Source organism: Vidua macroura, chromosome 15, assembly GCF_024509145.1.
Source record: "Vidua macroura isolate BioBank_ID:100142 chromosome 15, ASM2450914v1, whole genome shotgun sequence".
Lineage (NCBI taxonomy): Eukaryota > Metazoa > Chordata > Aves > Passeriformes > Viduidae > Vidua > Vidua macroura.
Genome location: NC_071585.1, coordinates 17116494 through 17134066, shown reverse-complemented (window position 1 = coordinate 17134066; position 17573 = coordinate 17116494). Strand labels below are relative to the sequence as shown.

The following is a 17573-nucleotide window of genomic DNA, read 5'->3' as shown; positions in this document are numbered from 1 at the left end:
CAGTGACACTGTGACCGGGTCATGCCCACCCCATCCCTGTGCCACCCCTGCCCATGTCAGCCTGCTGGCTCCAAAGTGTTGTTGCTGATGTCCTGGGCTGGCTTTTCCTTGGAGATGCTGCTCTCATTTCCCCTGGGGTGCCCAAGTTGTGACCTCCCTGTGCCAGCTGGGGGGACGTGGGACATGGGGAGTGCTCCCTTTGGAGCTCGTGGGGTCCCTCAGGAGCTCAGGGACAGGGACATGGGGAAGGGTGGGTGAGCACATTCAAGGGAAATACAGGTTGGATAGTAGGAAAAAGCTTTTTACACAAAAGGGTGATAAAGTTCTGGAATGGCTGCCCGGGGAGGTGGTGGAGTCACCATCCCTGGGTGTGTTTAAACCAAGACTGGATGTGGCACTGGGTGCCAGGGTTTAGTTGAGGTGTTGGGGCTGGGTTGATCTCGAGGGTCTCTTCCAACCCAGTGGCTCTGTGATTCTGTGAACGCCCGTCCAGGACAGCTCAGCGTGGGCGAGGGATGCAGAGGTAACTCTGTCCTGGCCTCCTGTGAGGCTGAGCACCAGGCAGGTGCAGGTGGGCTCCCAGCTGGGCAGGGGCTGGGCACTGGGCTGCTCACCCATGGCTGTTGTTGTTGGACACCAAATGAGTGCACAGAGGTTTGGTAAGTTCAAAAGAGAAGAAGACTCGGTTTTATTCAAATATCTGGTATTTCTAGAATTCCAAAGGTGACTGTGGATTGGAGGATGGAATTATCACTTCTCCAACCACACTGGTCTCAAGATCAATCAATCATTTTTCTCTACCTACAGAGAAATATATAAACTATTCTATTTATACACGAAATTGTGTGGGAACTCTGACTCTCAAATATGTAAACATTATCAGAAGGCTAAAGAAGTTTTTATGAGAACTTTAAAACTTTCAAAAGAACTATAAAAAAAAACTTAACACTTTTAAAAATCAGGGTAACACACAGGATGTAGGAGCAACAAGGAGCGAGGCCAGGCTGGGCTGTGGTCACTCCCCCACCACAATCTGCAGCCTGGTTTGCCAACCCTGACCCCCAGCCCAGCTCTGTGCTCTGCTCCTGGGTTTGTCCAGGTGCTGCTGGGCCCCTGCCGGTGGGAAGTAAACCTCCAGGGGAAGCCCCACCTCTTCTCACAATATTTACTTCCCCTGCTTGGAGCTCTCCCAGCTCTGTAAGTGCAGAGCAAACACAGTGGGGCACTTCTTGCTCCCGTTTGGAAGGGCTGAGCTCTTCCCCCTGCCCTGCTCTCCGTGTGACAGCATCTGGTGGTGGCTTGGTGAGAACCTGGCTGACCTGAGCTAAAGAAACCCCCTAATTTCTCCTGAAACCAGCGGGAGCTGCTGGCCTGTGTTTGGGCAGCGAGCCCAGATGGGAATGGATTTGTCCCCTGTGGTAAGGACACGGCTGTCCCTGCCAGCTCCTGGAATGCAGCAACGCTTCAAAACACGGCAGAGATCCCTCATTTTCCTCCCTCTGCTGAATGATTTTCCTCCCCCCTCCCCAGCCTGTCCCTTGGTACATGGTTATAGTGTCACCCAAGCTGTGGAAAGCCTGTCCCTTGGTACATGGTTATAGTGTCACCCAAGCTGTGGAAAGTTCAGAGGGACTTGTGGTGTTTACAGCAGGAATGAATCCTCCCGTAAGCTCCCCTGTAGGTTTTCCAAACACAGAGATGTAAACTGGAGAGTGGGAAGAAAGGTCACAAGCAGAGCTTGGCCGGCTCCTCCAGGGATTCCATCCACAGTGGGAATTGTTTCCCTGGGGCAGAGGCAGCCTGGGGTGGGGGAGATGGAAGGAAAACGGGGGAGGAGCTGGAATTGTGTCACTGGGGAGCAGTGGGTGAGCTGGATGGAGCTCTGTGCCCTGATCTGCTGACTCAGTGAGGGGAATGTCTGGATGCTCCTGAGTCAGCAGCTCCTGTCTCCCCTCTCCCATGTGTGACACATCTCCTGGTGCAGCTGGACTGTGAATTTACAAAGTCACAGAATCACTGAGCTTGGGAAAGGCTTTCAACATCATCAAGTCTAATCTGTGCCCCATCCCCACCGTGTCCCCAGCCCAGAGCACCGAGTGCCACCTCCAGCCCTTCCTGGGACACTCCAGGGATGGGGATCCAAACCTCCCTGGGCAGTTCCAGGGCCTGAGCACCCTTTCCATGGGGAAATTCCTGCTGCTGTCCACCCTGAGCCTGCCCTGGCCCAGCCTGAGGCCATTCCCTCTCCTCCTGTCCCTGTTCCCTGGGAGCAGAGTGCCATCCCCACCTGGCTGCACTCTCAGCTCGATCTTGGCTGGATTATCTGCATACTCAGGATTTCTAGTAATTCACCTGTGATATCATCAGAGAGCTGCTGTACTTTGAGGTTTCCTTCCTTCCTTTTTTTTTTTTTTCCCCATGCTACAAACAACAGGCTACATCTCCTTTCCTAAAGGTTTCCATCTCCCTGTGATGGGAAGTGGTTTGTGCTTTGGAGCCTGGAGGGAGGAAGGAGGATCTTCACTCTGTGAAGCCGTGGGCAGCTTTAGGAAGCAGAAATGCCTCTGCAAGTTTCCCTCCTGGTGTGATGGCTGGGGCCAGTCAAGCCGAGCAGGAATTTTGTGCTCCTCACTTTCTCTGGACTCACCCTGCTTTTTCCTTCCAGGCCAAGAACAAGGAAACGGGCGCTTTGGCAGCTGCCAAGGTCATCGAGACCAAGAGCGAGGATGAGCTGGAGGATTACATGGTGGAGATTGAGATCCTGGCCACCTGCGACCACCCCCACATCGTCAAGCTGCTGGGAGCCTTCTACTGGGATGGCAAACTCTGGGTAAGGGCTGGCCCGGGGGGCACTGGGACAGCCTCACCCTGCCCAGAGGAAGGGGCTGCTCATGGTGAGGCAAAACCCCTGGAGCTGCTTGAACATCAGAAATGAGTCATGAGCTCACTTTGTGCTCAGGGTCTGGATTTTCCCTGCTGTCTTTATCACCAAACTCTCTTGTGACGAAAGCTGCTGGTAAAAACCCAAGGGATCTTCACAGGGAAGTTGGAGTTGTTTTTTTTCCGCCATTAAGGGTTTGTAAAGGTAGAAAAAGCATCACCAATAAGTTCCCCTCTCTTTTAAAGCCCCTCTTTTAAAACACCAGCTGGAAGGGTGCCTCTCCCAACTGATTTTCTGGATCTGGGGGTGATTTGGGGCTCAGCACTTGTAATGCAGAGACACCTGATAGCAAGAGCTCCATTGTGGAGGCGCAGGGACATAAAATGCAATGGAGTGGGTTGGTGCAAGGGCTGGAACAGCAGGTTCCTGCAGCTCTCTCCCCTAGCCCAGCAGGTTTGTATGTGATTTTTTATTTCCCCTGCCTGCTTGTTCTCTCTGAGTGCCTGGCAGCAGAGGAAGCTGAGTGTGAAAGGCACCTTCCTGTGCTCTGTGCAGGGGATGGAGAGGCTGAGGGAGTGAACCCTTGGATTCCCAACTCTGTGCCTGTGTGAGGATTGTGGAAATCAGGTGAACAGGAGGATTTCCAAACCCATCTCCTGAGGCAGTTCATCTGCTCCTCCTTTAACTGCAGGAAGTCAGGAGAGTGGCAAAGCGTGCGTTCAGCAGCTCTGCTGCTTTTTCCTTCCTGTTTTTAATGTTTCAGATACCTTTGTGGCCTCCCTGAGTAATCTAATAGAGTTAAAGACGAGATCTCAGCTTTTGGGACCTGCACTTGTGTGAGCTGAGCTGTTGGAGCTGCCAGTCCCTGCCTGTGGTGCCGAGGGCTGAGCTGGGATAACACAACCCCAGTCTGGCTCATTCCTGGGTTGAGCAATGCAGGAGAGGGATGTTTTATTGGGCTGATTCAGCAAGCACCTTTTGCATCGTCAGCACGTGTTTTCTTTTTTAAAAATCCATGGATAAAGCCCCTGAGCTCTCTGGGACACCCAGCTTGGAGTGCTGGAGTGTTTCTGCTCTGTCTTCTGGTCTCGAGTGAGCCGAGTTGTCCCCTTGCTGTTTTGGATGGATTCTGAGCCCTGGGTATGTTAAAGAACAAAGTAAATATGTACTCTGCTAAGGAAGGGAAGGACAAACATCCCTCCTAGGAGGGGACCTGGGATTTGGATGGATTGCAAGTGCAGCAGGATTAACCTGGGCTAAAGTAAAAAGGCAAACACACCCTGAGCCGGGGTAAGATCTGCCACCCTCTTCTCTTGGCTTCACCTCCCTGCTCTGCCTGCATCCTCCACGTGGGTCCTGCTCCTTCTCTGAAATGTCAGCCCCCTCCCCATCCCTCTTCCCACCTCCTCCTTGCTATAGGAAGCTTTTCCTTCCTTCCCTCCTGGAGGAAAAGGGATTGCCTTTGTCCAGGGAGTGCTTTGTGATGTCAAGTGCTCACAGACCTACTAGAACAAAACACTGCCACAAGAGCCTCCTGTCTGGGGCTCCCCAGCAGGGCAGGATCTGGGGTTCTGTCAAAGCCACGCTGCAGCCCCAGCCGTTGTTCTGGGAGCAGGATCCTTCTCTTTATTTCATTATTGCAGTAGCATTTGCATTTCACTGCTCAGGCTGGTTTTGTCAACGCTCCAGTGTTTTCCTGGCTTGGAGGGAAGTCATTAAGCCAGGCTGTTTTACTTCTGCAAGGCTTTTAGCCCCTACCAGATTTTCCCTGAAGCCAAAACCTTCCTCTGCTTGGTGACCAATGCTGCTGGGGAAGATTTGCATCCAAGCATAAACACCAGCTTTTATTGTTCTGCCCACATGCCATCCTCATTTCTGTCTGTGCAGTTGTTTGAACCAGCATTTTCCTGGATCGTTTGCATGGTGGGTGCCTGGATTCTCAGAGTGGCTCTGGCTAAACCTCTGGGGGTGCCTGTCTGGTCAGGAACCCGCTGTGGCTTCCTTGCTCCTCACAGCCCAGCGTGGAAAGAGAATATTCCAAGTGAGCAGGTCCAGATGTGCCCAAGCTCCTGGGTGGCAGCAGCTCTTTGGCTCTTGAATAATTCACAGTGCCACAAGCAGGCTCTTCCTAAATCACTCTGGCTGTTCTTTCCTTGAATTAACAAGGGAAATGTGTGAGGAACCCTGGCCCTCCTGGTCCCCCTGAGCTGTGTCAGGTCCCCGTGGCTCCTCTGCCAGGCTCTGGCTTTGTGCTCCAGCAGCCAGGAGGGGCCATGAAATATTTATGGAGCAAAAGACCTTTCTGTGCAAGGGGAAGTGGCTCATCCTCCAGCAGCTGCTCAGAAATCCACAGCACTGAAAGGAAAGCACAAACCAGAGAGTTCCTCTGGGCTTGTACCTGGTTGGTGTCAAGTATAAAAGGAGGAAAACCCCAGTTCTTGTGTGGGATGGAGCAAAGCCCACTGTGAGCAAGGGTTGGGAGAACCCCAGGGATAAATCTGGTGGGATAACAGCATCCAGCATGAACTTTCTTGGCAATTAAATCCTCTGCAGAGAGGCTGTGCCCTGCCAGCAGCTCCTATCTCGTTCCATCCCCCTCCATCTCCTTTTCTTTGCTCGTGGCAGAGGCCAAGAAATCTTGTGCTGGTTGCAAACAGCCCAGGGAAGCTGCAGAACTGCCCTGGTGGGAGCTTTCAGGATTTTATTTTATTTTTATTACAAGCCCCGTGGCATTTCATGTTCTTTTGCATAAATCCTGGCTGCTGGAAATGGGGGCACCAAATGAAAGCTGAGATTCTCATGCTTTCTTTTAAAGAGTTTGGTTTGAGTCCTTGTGGCTGGGACACATTTTAAAGTCTCTTTTCCTGCACTGTGATGCAGGACTTGGAAACACAGAAGCAAATCCCCCTCACCCAATATAACACAGCTTTCAAAATGGACTTTTTAAAGTTATTTGTGGCTTAGGAATGGGACTGAGATGGGATTTGCTTGCTTTGAACAGAATTTTCACTGGTAATTGTTACAACATGGGAAAGGAAAACAACAGCTCTTGTGTTTTGTGTCCCTCTCGAGGGCTGCGTGTTTGGGAGTCTTTTTTCCCCCTTCCAAAACAACAACAACAAAAAAACCAGACTGAGACCTCAGAGGAAGGGAGGAACTTTTGATCTGCTGCTGCTGAATCCCTCTGCTGTTTCCGAGTGTCTCCCCCCGCAGCCAGAGCAGTGATAAGATGAGAGGGGAGGAGAGTTTTGTTTGCTGTGAAGAACCTGACCTTTCCTGCAGGAAACCTCTGCTCCCAGGGGATGGTGGCTGTGCCCAGGATGGCAGGAAACCCAGGAGCCTGTCGAGGTGCTCCAGCATTGAGTCTGCAGGAATCTCTAGAAATTCATTAAAATACCATTTTGGGCCCCAGGTGTTGAAGCACTGTGCTGGCGGTGGGACGACTTTTCTAGGGAAGCCCTGGGGAATTGTCTCCCCCTCTCTCTTTTCCCTGCCCCGCGGTTGCCGTGGCAAAAGGGGTTTTGAATAAACAGCCGTTTCCTGGAGATCAAAGCAGGGGCTGCTGTACCGTGCAGGTAACCCTGCCTGCCTGGGCCATTTGGGGAATGGCTCATTTAATCAGCTTAGGGTTTCTCCACTGTGGGTACAGACTCCTACAGCTGGCACGGAGACTCCAGCTCTGTGCTGCTCTTTGTACTCACCTTAAAAAAAGCCCTTTGCATTTTCTGTGGGCAGGCCCTGACCTGTTCAGCCAGGGACTTTTGGGATTGCTCCCCCTTTGATATGGATGTTGACTGGAGATTTGGGCATTCTTGAAAATCCTGTAGCATAAAGAAATGTTCATTATCCCATGCACTCGACTGCTGGGCTATGTAAAGCATGTGCAGCCTTTGGTTCTCTGAGGTTGGCAATACCTTTTCTTTAAAACAAACAGAAAAGGGAGCTGGTAGCAGGATCAGATTCCCCACAGCTTTCCTTAGCAAAGGGAGGTTATCACAACTTGCAGGGTGAGCAGCCCGAGCTTGGCTGGATGTCTGTGGGGATCTGTTTGTGAGTGCTGGACCAGAGCAGGCTCTCCAGGCTGCTCAGCCCTCGGTCCCTGAGGAATCCCATGGCTCTTTGTGTCCCTTTAAAACTCCACTTGGCAGCAGAGCTGCAGCCCTTCCTACTTGGCCTCCTGCTCCTGGAGCTCTGTACCAAACTTCCCCCAGAAGTTCTTGAACTTTGTTGTTTGCGACTGGTGGGAGTCGAACGTAGCCGAGGGAAAACCCAGGAAAACAAAGAGATCCCAAACTCTGCTGAATAGCTCACCAGCGTCCTGGAGGAACAAAAATCCTTCCCCTTCCTCCTTGCCTCAGCTGCAGGAACATAAACCCCAATCCCCCCCGGATCTGGCAGTTCCCTGGGACACGCAGGGCTCGGGAGCTGCTGCAGGATCAGCCCCGCTGGGAAAACCAGTGTGGGGGTGGGGTTTGCTGGACCGGTTTCCAAATTCCTACCAGTCCAGAATTTGGGCAGAACTGCAAAACACCCCCCAGGAACTTCAGCAGGGTGGGTAGGAGAGGAGCAGGTGTGGGCAGATATCAGCACGCATCGGGACAGGGCATTGCTTGGCCCTGGGAGCTGGGAATGCAGCAGGGACATCACAGTGTCCCCTCCCTGTCCTGAGGGGCAGCTCCTCAGCTTGGCCAGAGCTGCAAAGTGGAAAAAGTGATGCAGCCCAGTGGCTTTTTGGCACTTTCCTGCATTTCCAGGGTCAGCAGTTTGCTGTTCAGAGTAGCACAATTGAAGTGGGTGGTCACTTCTGCTCCAGCTTTGGGGCCGTGTCTCTGCCAGCTGGGATGCTGTGGGTCACATCTCTGGGTGACATCCTCCTTCCCTTCTCTCTGCCTGGCCATTCCCAGAGTCCTGGAGGTTTAAATCTTCTTCTGCTGGAAATCTGGGCAGCAGGTTCCACGGGCCCCCTCCGTGCTGTGAACGTGAGCTTCAGCATTCTTGGCAAGTCACTCTAAATCCTATTCTGGGTAAAACTGGGGGGGGGGTTTCCCTTAAAACACAGGGAAACCAAATGATTTTTAGCAATCCCCCCAAATGATTTATGTATCAGGCAAATTGCCACAGCCCAGCCGAGTTCAAGAGTGCTCCTACAGGTACCAACACGACAGCCCAAAGGAGAACAGAAACCTTTGTCTGCCTCCCTTTGCACAGGATAACGTTGCATGAAGAGGTTATTGAAGCCGTAATAATTCCTTGTGATTGCACAGCCTTGTCATCTGCACACCCTGGAATGCTTTATAAAAGACCTGGTGTCATTATCCTGGCTCTGAGAGCGAAGGCACAGACAGGGATTTGCCTAAAGTTTCCCCCAGGGGGTAAATGGCACTTGGGAATAAGTCCTGGGTGCTGAGTCCCAGTCCAGGGTTATAACGTGAGGCCGGAGTTTCATGAAAAGAAAAGCAGAGCAGACAAGAAGCCTTATAGGCAAATCAGCTTTCAAAGCACCTGAAAACTTTGTTTAGGACTGAATTGCAATAAGCCACGTTCCCACTTGGCTGGATCTCCAAGGGAATGCTAAGGAGCAGTGTTTGCATAGAAAGGAATATTTATGAACTCCCCGTGGATAGGAGACAGCGCCTTGAAACCCAGCTTCAGCCTAAACCCTGCAGTGAGGGATAGCTTGCAGGTTTAAACTTTATTCTGTTTCAGATATGGCCTGAAAGTTGTCATTTGGAGGGAGGGAGGGACGTCCTTCTGCAGACCTCGTGGCCTGGGGTGATCCATTGGCTTCAAAGCCCTCACTGAAACTGTTCAACAGCAACACTGAGGTTGTGGGATGGATCCAGGCACCCTGTGCTGGGAATTTGGGGATGATCAGGACAAACGGTTGTTGTTTCTAGGGAGATGCCAGGCAGGAGTGGAAAACTCGTCAAGCCCTTTGCCACCCCTTCACTGAATTGTCCTCGTGGCCAGGTGAGGCTCTGGGGCTGTGCTGGAACTGCTGACTTCATAAAAGCCATCAGGAACCTTGTCCTGGGTCAAACTCCAGCTCTCACCGTGAGCTTTGCCCTTCTGAGATGCATCATCTCTTTTAGATGCTGACACAGACTCGGGGCACTTGGGGCTGGGGAATCTTCCCACTGAAGCAGCAACTTCTTCCTTTTTGCTATTTATATTTGAAATGATTCTTGGAGTTTTGCTTCCCATCCCGTAACAAAGTGAACTCAGTGGCCTCTAAATGCTGATAACTTGGTGAGAAAAGGGATCCCACCCACAGCCCTCCAAGCAGCAAAAGATGCTTTTTGCAACAACAAAACCATTTGGTTGAACTCAATTTGTTCTGCCAAAATTGCAGCAGCGATGGGAATATTTCTGCCATCTGTGGGGGGCAGTCCAAGGAAACATTTTGTCATCTTGCAGTGATTTAAATGTGGAGAACTTGTCCCCAGTTTCCTTAAGATCAGCAGGGCGCTCTGCACTTCGCCAGGAGTACTGACTTTGTTCTCCATAAAGTTCTCTTACTGTGACACTCTCTAAACTTTATGTTCCTCGTTTCCTGCCCTGCGTCTTTTTCCCCCCACCCCTTATGGGGACAGCCTTTTTTCATTTCTGATTTCAAATATTTTTCTCTGTAGGTTATTTTGTCCAGAAAAGGGGGCAGAAAAGGTTTATTATATTTAAAGTCTCTGAATGGTGTCCTTGTCCATGAGGGAAAGTTGGCAAGCTTGGAGCCTTCTCTTACAGAGAGGGAATTATTTCACTTCCACCTACAGCATATTTGCCATGTCAGGCCAGCTTTTGACATTTGTGCTGCTCTGGGGCAGCCAAGAGGTTTTTGGTGGCTTCTGGATTGTTTTGTGCCTTCTCTGGTGGCTGCTGAGGGCTGGCTGCAGCCAGAGCTGGTGGCTTTTGCAGCTCCCGGTGGCTCTTGGGTGTTGTCCCCTTTTGTCTTGGTGGTGCTCTGGCCTCGTGGGGCTCTAGGAATGAAGCTGGGGAGGATTTTGTGGTTCAGCCCCCAGCAGAGAGCAGGAGCAGCTCAGCCTTGCTCTGGGTGAGCCCATCTGGTGGTTCAGGAGCGATGCTGGCAGAATCTGCTCCCCGTGCTCTCCCGGCCCTTTGGCACGTGTGGGGTGAAGAGCAATGGGGCTGGTGGGGAAGGTGCCAGGTTGAGTGGGTGTAGGAATGTGAGCCACCTCCTCCCTCTGCTCCGAAATGTAAACTCAATCCTTGGACTCGGCCGGGAGCGGGGAAGGCTGGGGAGATAACGGGGAGGCTCAGCAGAGCTGCTCCCGCACAGCCCCGCTGTGAAGGACAGAGGAGATCTGACCAAATGGCCTTCAAAAGCCAAGGTGGTGCTCCCCAAATCCACCCCCATGGTCCTGCACTCCCCAGTGCTGTGAGGGGAGAGGGGAGCGGCTCCCAGAAGCTCTGATCCCACTCTGATCTGCTCCTGGAGGTTCTGATCCCATTCTGATCTGCTCCTGGAGGTTCTGATCCCACTCTGATCTGCTCCTGGAGGTTCTGATCCCACTCTGATCTGCTCCTGGAGGTTCTGATCCCACTCTGATCTGTTCCTGGAGGTTCTGATCCCACTCTGATATGCTCCTGGAGGTTCTGATCCCATTCTGATCTGCTCCTGGAGGTTCTGATCCCACTCTGATCTGCTCCTGGAGGTTCTGATCCCATTCTGATCTGCTCCTGGAGGTTCTGATCCCGCTCTGATCTGCTCCTGGAGGTTCTGATCCACTCTGATCTGCTCCTGGAGGTTCTGATCCCACTCTGGTCTGTTCCTGGAGGTTCTGATCCCACTCTGATCTGCTCCTGGAGGTTCTGATCCCACTCTGATCTGCTCCTGGAGGTTCTGATCCCACTCTGGTCTGTTCCTGGAGGTTCTGATCCCATTCTGATCTGCTCCTGGAGGTTCTGATCCCACTCTGATCTGCTCCTGGAGGTTCTGATCCCACTCTGGTCTGTTCCTGGAGGTTCTGATCCAGCTCTGATCTGCTCCTGGAGGTTCTGATCCCACTCTGGTCTGTTCCTGGAGGTTCTGATCCAGCTCTGATCTGCTCCTGGAGGTTCTGATCCCACTCTGGTCTGTTCCTGGAGGTTCTGATCCCATTCTGATCTGCTCCTGGAGGTTCTGATCCCACTCTGGTCTGTTCCTGGAGGTTCTGATCCAGCTCTGATCTGCTCCTGGAGGTTCTGATTCCATTCTGATCTGCTCCTGGAGGTTCTGATCCCACTCTGGTCTGTTCCTGGAGGTTCTGATCCCGCTCTGATCTGCTCCTGGAGGTTCTGATTCCATTCTGATCTGCTCCTGGAGGTTCTGATCCCACTCTGGTCTGTTCCTGGAGGTTCTGATCCAGCTCTGATCTGCTCCTGGAGGTTCTGATCCCACTCTGGTCTGTTCCTGGAGGTTCTGATCCAGCTCTGATCTGCTCCTGGAGGTTCTGATCCCGCTCTGATCTGCTCCTGGAGGTTCTGATCCCGCTTTGATCTGCTCCTGGAGGTTCTGATCCAGCTCTGATCCAGCTGTGGGCAGCGGGGCAGGGAGCTCCTGCATTGCTCGAGCCAGGCCTGAGGGCTGCAGGAAGATGCTCTCCTGGGCTTGCTCAGCCTCTGAGTCAAGACCAAAAGCCCTCGAGGCTGTCTGGGCTCTCCCCCTGCTCCTGCAGGGCTGGGGAAGGAGCCAGCCTGGCCCTGGTGAGATCCCAGTGCTGGGAGCAGGGGCCTTGCTGTGACTCCTGTGTCACTCACGGGCAGGTCTGGGCCATTTCCTGCTGCTTCCCACACCCCTGTGATGCCAGGGCAGTCTTGCCATGCCTGGGTGCTGGTGTGGGCTGTGTGAGGAGCCTCCAGTTGTCCTGGGCTCGTTGCACTGGAGGGAAACGCTGTGCCTGTGCCAAAGGCAGGGAATATTTTGGGTTGGGGGGCTGCTCCCACGTGGGGCTCCTCCTGCAGGGCCAGGGAATGGTGTGAGGTGTCCTGCCTGTGTTTGGGGTAGAGGAGCAGGAGGAAGGCACCAGGCTGACACCAGATTTTGTGGCCAAAACCTTCACCTCCATCAGTGGTGGCACAGGGAGCTTGGCAAGCTTTGTAAAAAAAAAAAAAAAACAAGAACAGAGCAGCTTTGTAAAATTCACCCTAAGGGGATTTCTTTCTCCCTGTGCTGTAGCCCAGCATGAGCAGCATCCTCTCCTTCCCTCACAAGCTGCTGGCTCCCAGATGAGGCAGCTTTGGAAGCAGGGCCCATCACCTGGGTGTGGTGGAAAGAAGGATGGGATTGAGCTCACAGCAGTGGGGGCTCAGCAGACTGACCACAGGCAGGGTGACAGCAGGGCCAGGGATGGGGACAGAGGCTGAGGGCAGGCCAGGCAGCCTGGGGAGTGCCAGGACAGCTCCTGGAGCAGGGAGGTTTTGTAGCTGGGAATTTCTGTAAGTGTTCTGTGCCTCTCTCACAGCGGGCAGCTCATCCCTGTGTGCAGCACCAGCACAGCTGGGAAGTAGAAATGTGTCCCAAGATTGGCCCCCAGCCAGGGCCCCCAGCTCGCTCTGGCTCTTTCCCTTTTCCCTTTGTTGTGGTTTTGCTGGATGTGAAGGATTCCTGTCTGCTTTTCCTGGAAGTGGGTGGTGATGCCGGGAAAGCCCCGCTCTGCCCTGCTGGGGCACCCCTGTGGGCACATCTGGCTCCTTCCTCTCCATCCCAGCTCAGCCCGGGGAGCACTGCAGTGTCTCTGTGGTGTCCCTGCAGTGTCCCTGCAGTGTCAGCCCCACGTGGAGCAGGGCTGAGCCCTCTGCTGCTCAGCAGGGCTGACACTCCTTTTCCATGCCCTGCTCCAATTTGGAAAACACCCAGCTGGAAATTCCTGCTGCCAGGGGCAGCAAACCCCGGGGAACTTTGTGCCAGCTCCACACTCTGGATGGGGAGAAGGTGGAGCAGATGTGACGGGTGGCAAGGAGGGAACCTGACAGCATTTCCTTCCCCAGCTCTCTCTGCAAGTGGAGCACGGTTTCCTTTATCAAATCTGTTTTTGTTATCTCTGCAGGCCCTGTGGCCAGCACGAGGCTGTGCTGGGGGGTGCTTTCCGCTCTGGGTGACAAGGACACCTCAGAGCTGCCCCAGAAACGTGGCAGAGCCACGTGGGTGCCGGGGGTGGCCGTGGCAGCAGGATGCTGTGGCTTCCAGCAGCTGCTCTCACAAACAAGGCTGCTGAGGACCAGGGGAGGAAATGGCTGAGGGGTTTGAGCTGTGCTGCAGCTCCCGGGCCAGGCAGGGTGGGTCTGGGGGCAGCGGGGTGCTGGGGGCACGGGCAGGGCCCTGTGCCCGCTGGGGGCTGCAGTTCTTGTCACGGTGTCACAGAATCCCCTGAGCTGGAAGGGACCCACGAGGATCATCGAAGTCCAACTCCTGATCCTGCACTGGACCCCCAAGCTAAAACTATTTTTTTAAGGGAGATAAAACCCAAAATCCCCAGAGCCAGTCTGGACAATTCCAGCTCCTGCAATCTCCCAGCATGTGACATGTTCTCCAACCCTCCCATCTCCCCCCTCCTGCCCACACAGCCGTCCCCCAAATGATGGACAGAGGGGTCTAAACCCTTTCCATGACCTCCTGAAGGCTCTTAATGAGATTCCTAAATTGCTGCGGGGGTGCACTGCAGACCCACACCCAGCACAGGATTTCACCAGGACCACATGTGTGTTCACAGATATTCAGGACACCAGCAGAAAACAAAACCCCCACACAGGAATGGCCCTGCGAGCTCTGGAGCCCCTCTGGCACCCCAAAGCCCCAGGGAAAGCCTGCAGGCAGCCCTCACCTCCAGTGCCCGGGCTGCCAGCCAAGGGCTGCTCTGTCCTCAGGGGACCTGGTGGCCTCCGGTGCCCGTGGGCAGCGCCGGGCACCCAGGGGCACCCCTGGCAGGAGCTGCCCCCAGCTTTCCCAGCTGATGGCTTTTGTTTTCCACCCCCTCTGCCCCTTTTCTGCTTGCAGAGGCTTTTCTGCCAGGGAAGGGTTTGTGGGCACTGCCCTCTGAGTGCCAGCGGGGTGAGTAAGAGCCGAACCCTGCTGGGGCCAGCAGCTGTCCCACCCTTGGCCACCGGGCAGTGTTTGGTGACGTTATCTTTCGAGATAAGCTTTTTATGCGTGGTTTTCCTTTTTGTTTTAGCCATGTAGAAAGTTCCAGGCGCTCAGACACGCCCAGGAGGCAGGAGCTGTCCTGCCCGGGGTAGGAGGAGCGAGCTGGGTCTCCGTGCCACCTTAGGGGCACCTCGGTACCTGGGCAGGAGAGGCTGGTCCTGGTATATCACACCCAAAATGCTTCCAGATCCTGCTGTGGTGAACACAGGATTAAGATGAGCCATGGGAAAAATGGAGGTGACCAGCAAAGCCCTTTAACTTGAGTGCACTTTCCCTTATTAATTTAAATTTAATGTTGCCTGTTGCAGAGGGTTTTTTTTGAAAAGGAAAGGTTTTGTGGTGTCTGCATGCAGATCTTTTTGGTTTCGTTGAACATATTTTATGTAAACTGTCACAAAGGTTTTCAGAGGTAGCGAGAGCAAGTTCCTTTCTCCTTCAACCCAGCTGCCCAAATCTGTTCCTGTGTGTGCAGCCAGAGCATCCCTTGGAGCTGGGAGTGAGCCCAGGGGGTTGTGAGTTCCTCGGCTGGGGTTGTGATTTGGCCTGGGGGCTCTGCCTGTGGCTGCCACTCTGTTGTGTGGCTTGGATAACTCAGAAATGCAGCTACCAGTGAATTTTGGGGTGATCGTAATGGGCTGGAGACGAAAACACCGAGAGTGGATTTGCAGGAGCTTTGATGTGGCGCAGGAACCCTGTGTCCCCCCAGCTGCCTTGGGTGAGGAAGTCCCTGGGTTTCTTGTGCAGAGGAAATCATTAGAAACAGGATGTTTGCTCCGGGCTGCTCCCTGCAGACCCCGCAGGGCCCCGAGCAGCAGCAGCAGCAGCAGGAGGAGGTGTGGGTGCTCCCAGCTCACACACAGCTGCTGATGTCACCAGGCCTGCCTCGATGGCCAAACGCTCTCCAGGCTGGCGCTGCTCCTGGAGGGAAATGTGCTTGGAGGAAGATCTGGGACATTGCCAGCTGTGTTTGTTTAAATAGGATTTTTCTGGGCTGAAACGAGCTCGTTATTTTTTTAGCTGCTTGGACCATCTGGCCACACCCAGAATTATTCTTTGGCATCTCTGCCCTTGTTGAAAATGCATATTTGGAAGTTTCCCGTGTTCCCAGTGCCCAGCTGCAGCCTGCTGTGCCTGGATAAACACACGGGGTCACGCTGCCTCAGAGGGACTGATGCTCCTCGTCTTCTCATTGCAGCCAGGCTGCAAACCTGACTGGAATTTTGTGAGGTTTGCTCCGAGGAGCCCAGGAAGGGCTGGTGGCCACTGCTGCTTTTAGTCTGCTCTGATGAATGTGATGAGGAACACCACAAAAATAATGGGTTCAAATGATGCTCCTGGAGCTGTTTGGGGTGACAGTGGGGCACAGGGCAGTTCTCTGCCTGGGGGGACCACGGCAGGAGCCAATTCCTGCCTTTCCATGAGCTCAGGAAGCTGCTGGTGCTCTGGTTCAAGGTATTCAACAACAACAAAGTGTTGATATGTCCCACTGATGCTCTGCTGGCCCCATCCCTCCTGCCAGACTTCCACCTGGAGCTGTGCCAGGTGGGCATTGGTTCTCCTGGTGTGGGAATGGTTCAGGTGTCTTCCCCCCAGTTGTTTCTCTCCACCTGCCTTTCCAAATGCTCCCCCAGCCCTGGCCCCTGGTTATTCTCCTCTCCTGGTTTGTCACCTCAGTTGGTCCCTCTGTGACTCCTTGGGCCTGGGCTGACTCCCACAGAGCAATTCCAGCTTTGCTGCATCCCAGCTCCTGCTCCTGCTCTCCAGAACAAAGCAGCTGCCTCCCAGCAGGTGATAACTGCATTTCCCTTGCCCGTGCAGGGGATCTCAGGGCTGGGATGTGGCTTTCCTGGAGCTGCAGAATTAAACCATGGAGCTTGAACCTTCTCCCCTGAGCTCCTGGTAACGTGGAGTAAAGTTTTGAGTAACGTGACCCCCTCTGGATGGGTTTGGAGAGCTGAGCTGTAAACACTGCTCAGGCGCTGTCCTCAGAGTCAACCCTGGCATTTCAGCACTCTGGAATGCTGCCCTGTGTCACCTCGACACGGAGAAGAGCTTGTTGGAGAGGTGAAGCATCTCTTGTCCCCTGTAATCCCTGGCTGCTTGAAATTGTAATCAGTTTATCCGAGCAGCCCCAGAGGGGAGCGGGGAATTGAGGCCGGCGGGGGCGGCTCTGGCTGAGCCTGTGCAGGGCTCAGGGGGGAGGATCTGCATCCCTGAGGTGCTGGGGGCAACTGGGAGGGATGGCAAGCAGATGTGTGGGACCGGCGGGGCTCTGCACATCCCTGGGGAAAAATGGCAAAGTCTGGGGGAATGTGCTCCCCCTGTTTATTGACAGGGTTTCCCCTCAAAGTGCTCAAAATAAGAGAGCAACGAACCACTGAGCAATGTGGGGAAATCAAACCAGCTAAAAAAAAACCTACCCTAAAGACACGAGAGCCCTCCCCATCCCTCACTTGGCAGCGAAAATCCTGCCTGATGTCTCTCAGCCACGTCAGCTCGCAGCTATGAGAGTGATCCCGTCCTGCTGGCTCCCCAAGGCAGGGGAAGGGATGGAAACGGGGGCAGCTGGAAATCCTGAAGCTGCTGCTGGGGTGGGCACCAGGTACGGGGCTGCTGGGGGTGTCCCAGGGAGGGTCACCCTGCTGGGGGTGTCCCAGCCACGGGAGGGTCCCTGGGAGGTGGGCAGAGTGTGGCACAGGATGCCACAGGGCTCGGAGCTCCTTGCAGTGCCCGAGGGGAGCTGGCTCAGCCCGGGTGGGGCTGAGGGGCAGCTTGGGGAATCAAACCCAGCTCTCCTCCCTTCCCTCCCTCTCCCCAGTGAGGCACGGCCTGGCTTTAACTCTCTCTTTGCTCCCCCAGATCATGATCGAGTTCTGCCCCGGCGGGGCCGTGGATGCCACGATGCTGGGTGAGTGCAGCTGTGCCCGGGGCGATGCCCACTGGGCATTTCCAGCCTCCTGGCACCAGGAGCAGCCCTCAGACAGATGGCAGGCATGGGTGCCGCAGCTGCCCTTTCTCTCCCAGGAGTTTGCCTATTTTCGTCCCCTGAGCAGAAGGCGCGGCAGCCCTGGGGGAGTTTTTGAGCTGCTTCAATGTCCTTTTGTGATTTAATCGCTGCTGGGATCAGCAGATCGCAAGGCGTGGGGAGAAGGGAGAGTCTGGCTGCAGGGGAAAGCTGAATTTCACTATTTGTCTGCTGGGGGCACTGGGATCCCGTTCCCACAGCTCCCAGCAGGGCTGAGATGTTGAAGCTGGGCGCCTGTCAAGGTGAATTTCCCCAGATCTTTTTGCTGACTTCTCCGCACGCTATCAGCCATTTGGCGAGGCAGCAGAGCTCTGCCAAACTGCAGTTTGCAGCAATCTCCCCTTTTCCAACTCCTCCCTCCCACCCAGGGAGAGCTGCTGGGAGCAGGGATGGGTGGCTGTACCCCAAGAGAGCCCTGGCTGGTGGCACAGCCCCTCTCAGGGGGTGACCCTGGGGAGACACCCCCTCTGCACAGCGGATGTGATTCTCTGACATCACCTTGCCCGGAGCCCTGGGACAGAGCCACAGCT

The 17573-nt window shown here is 54.3% G+C and overlaps 1 protein-coding gene across 1 annotated transcript in view; it reads left to right on the top strand.

Annotated features, from left to right (window-relative positions):
• The window catches only part of STK10 (serine/threonine kinase 10), a 46109-nt gene that overhangs the window by 8980 nt on the left and 19556 nt on the right, over positions 1-17573 (top strand). Inside the window, exons 2-3 of the mRNA XM_053991288.1 lie at positions 2666-2830; positions 16878-16926. Coding sequence (XP_053847263.1) covers positions 2666-2830; positions 16878-16926 — 214 coding nt within the window. The remainder of the gene's footprint in view (positions 1-2665; positions 2831-16877; positions 16927-17573) is intronic.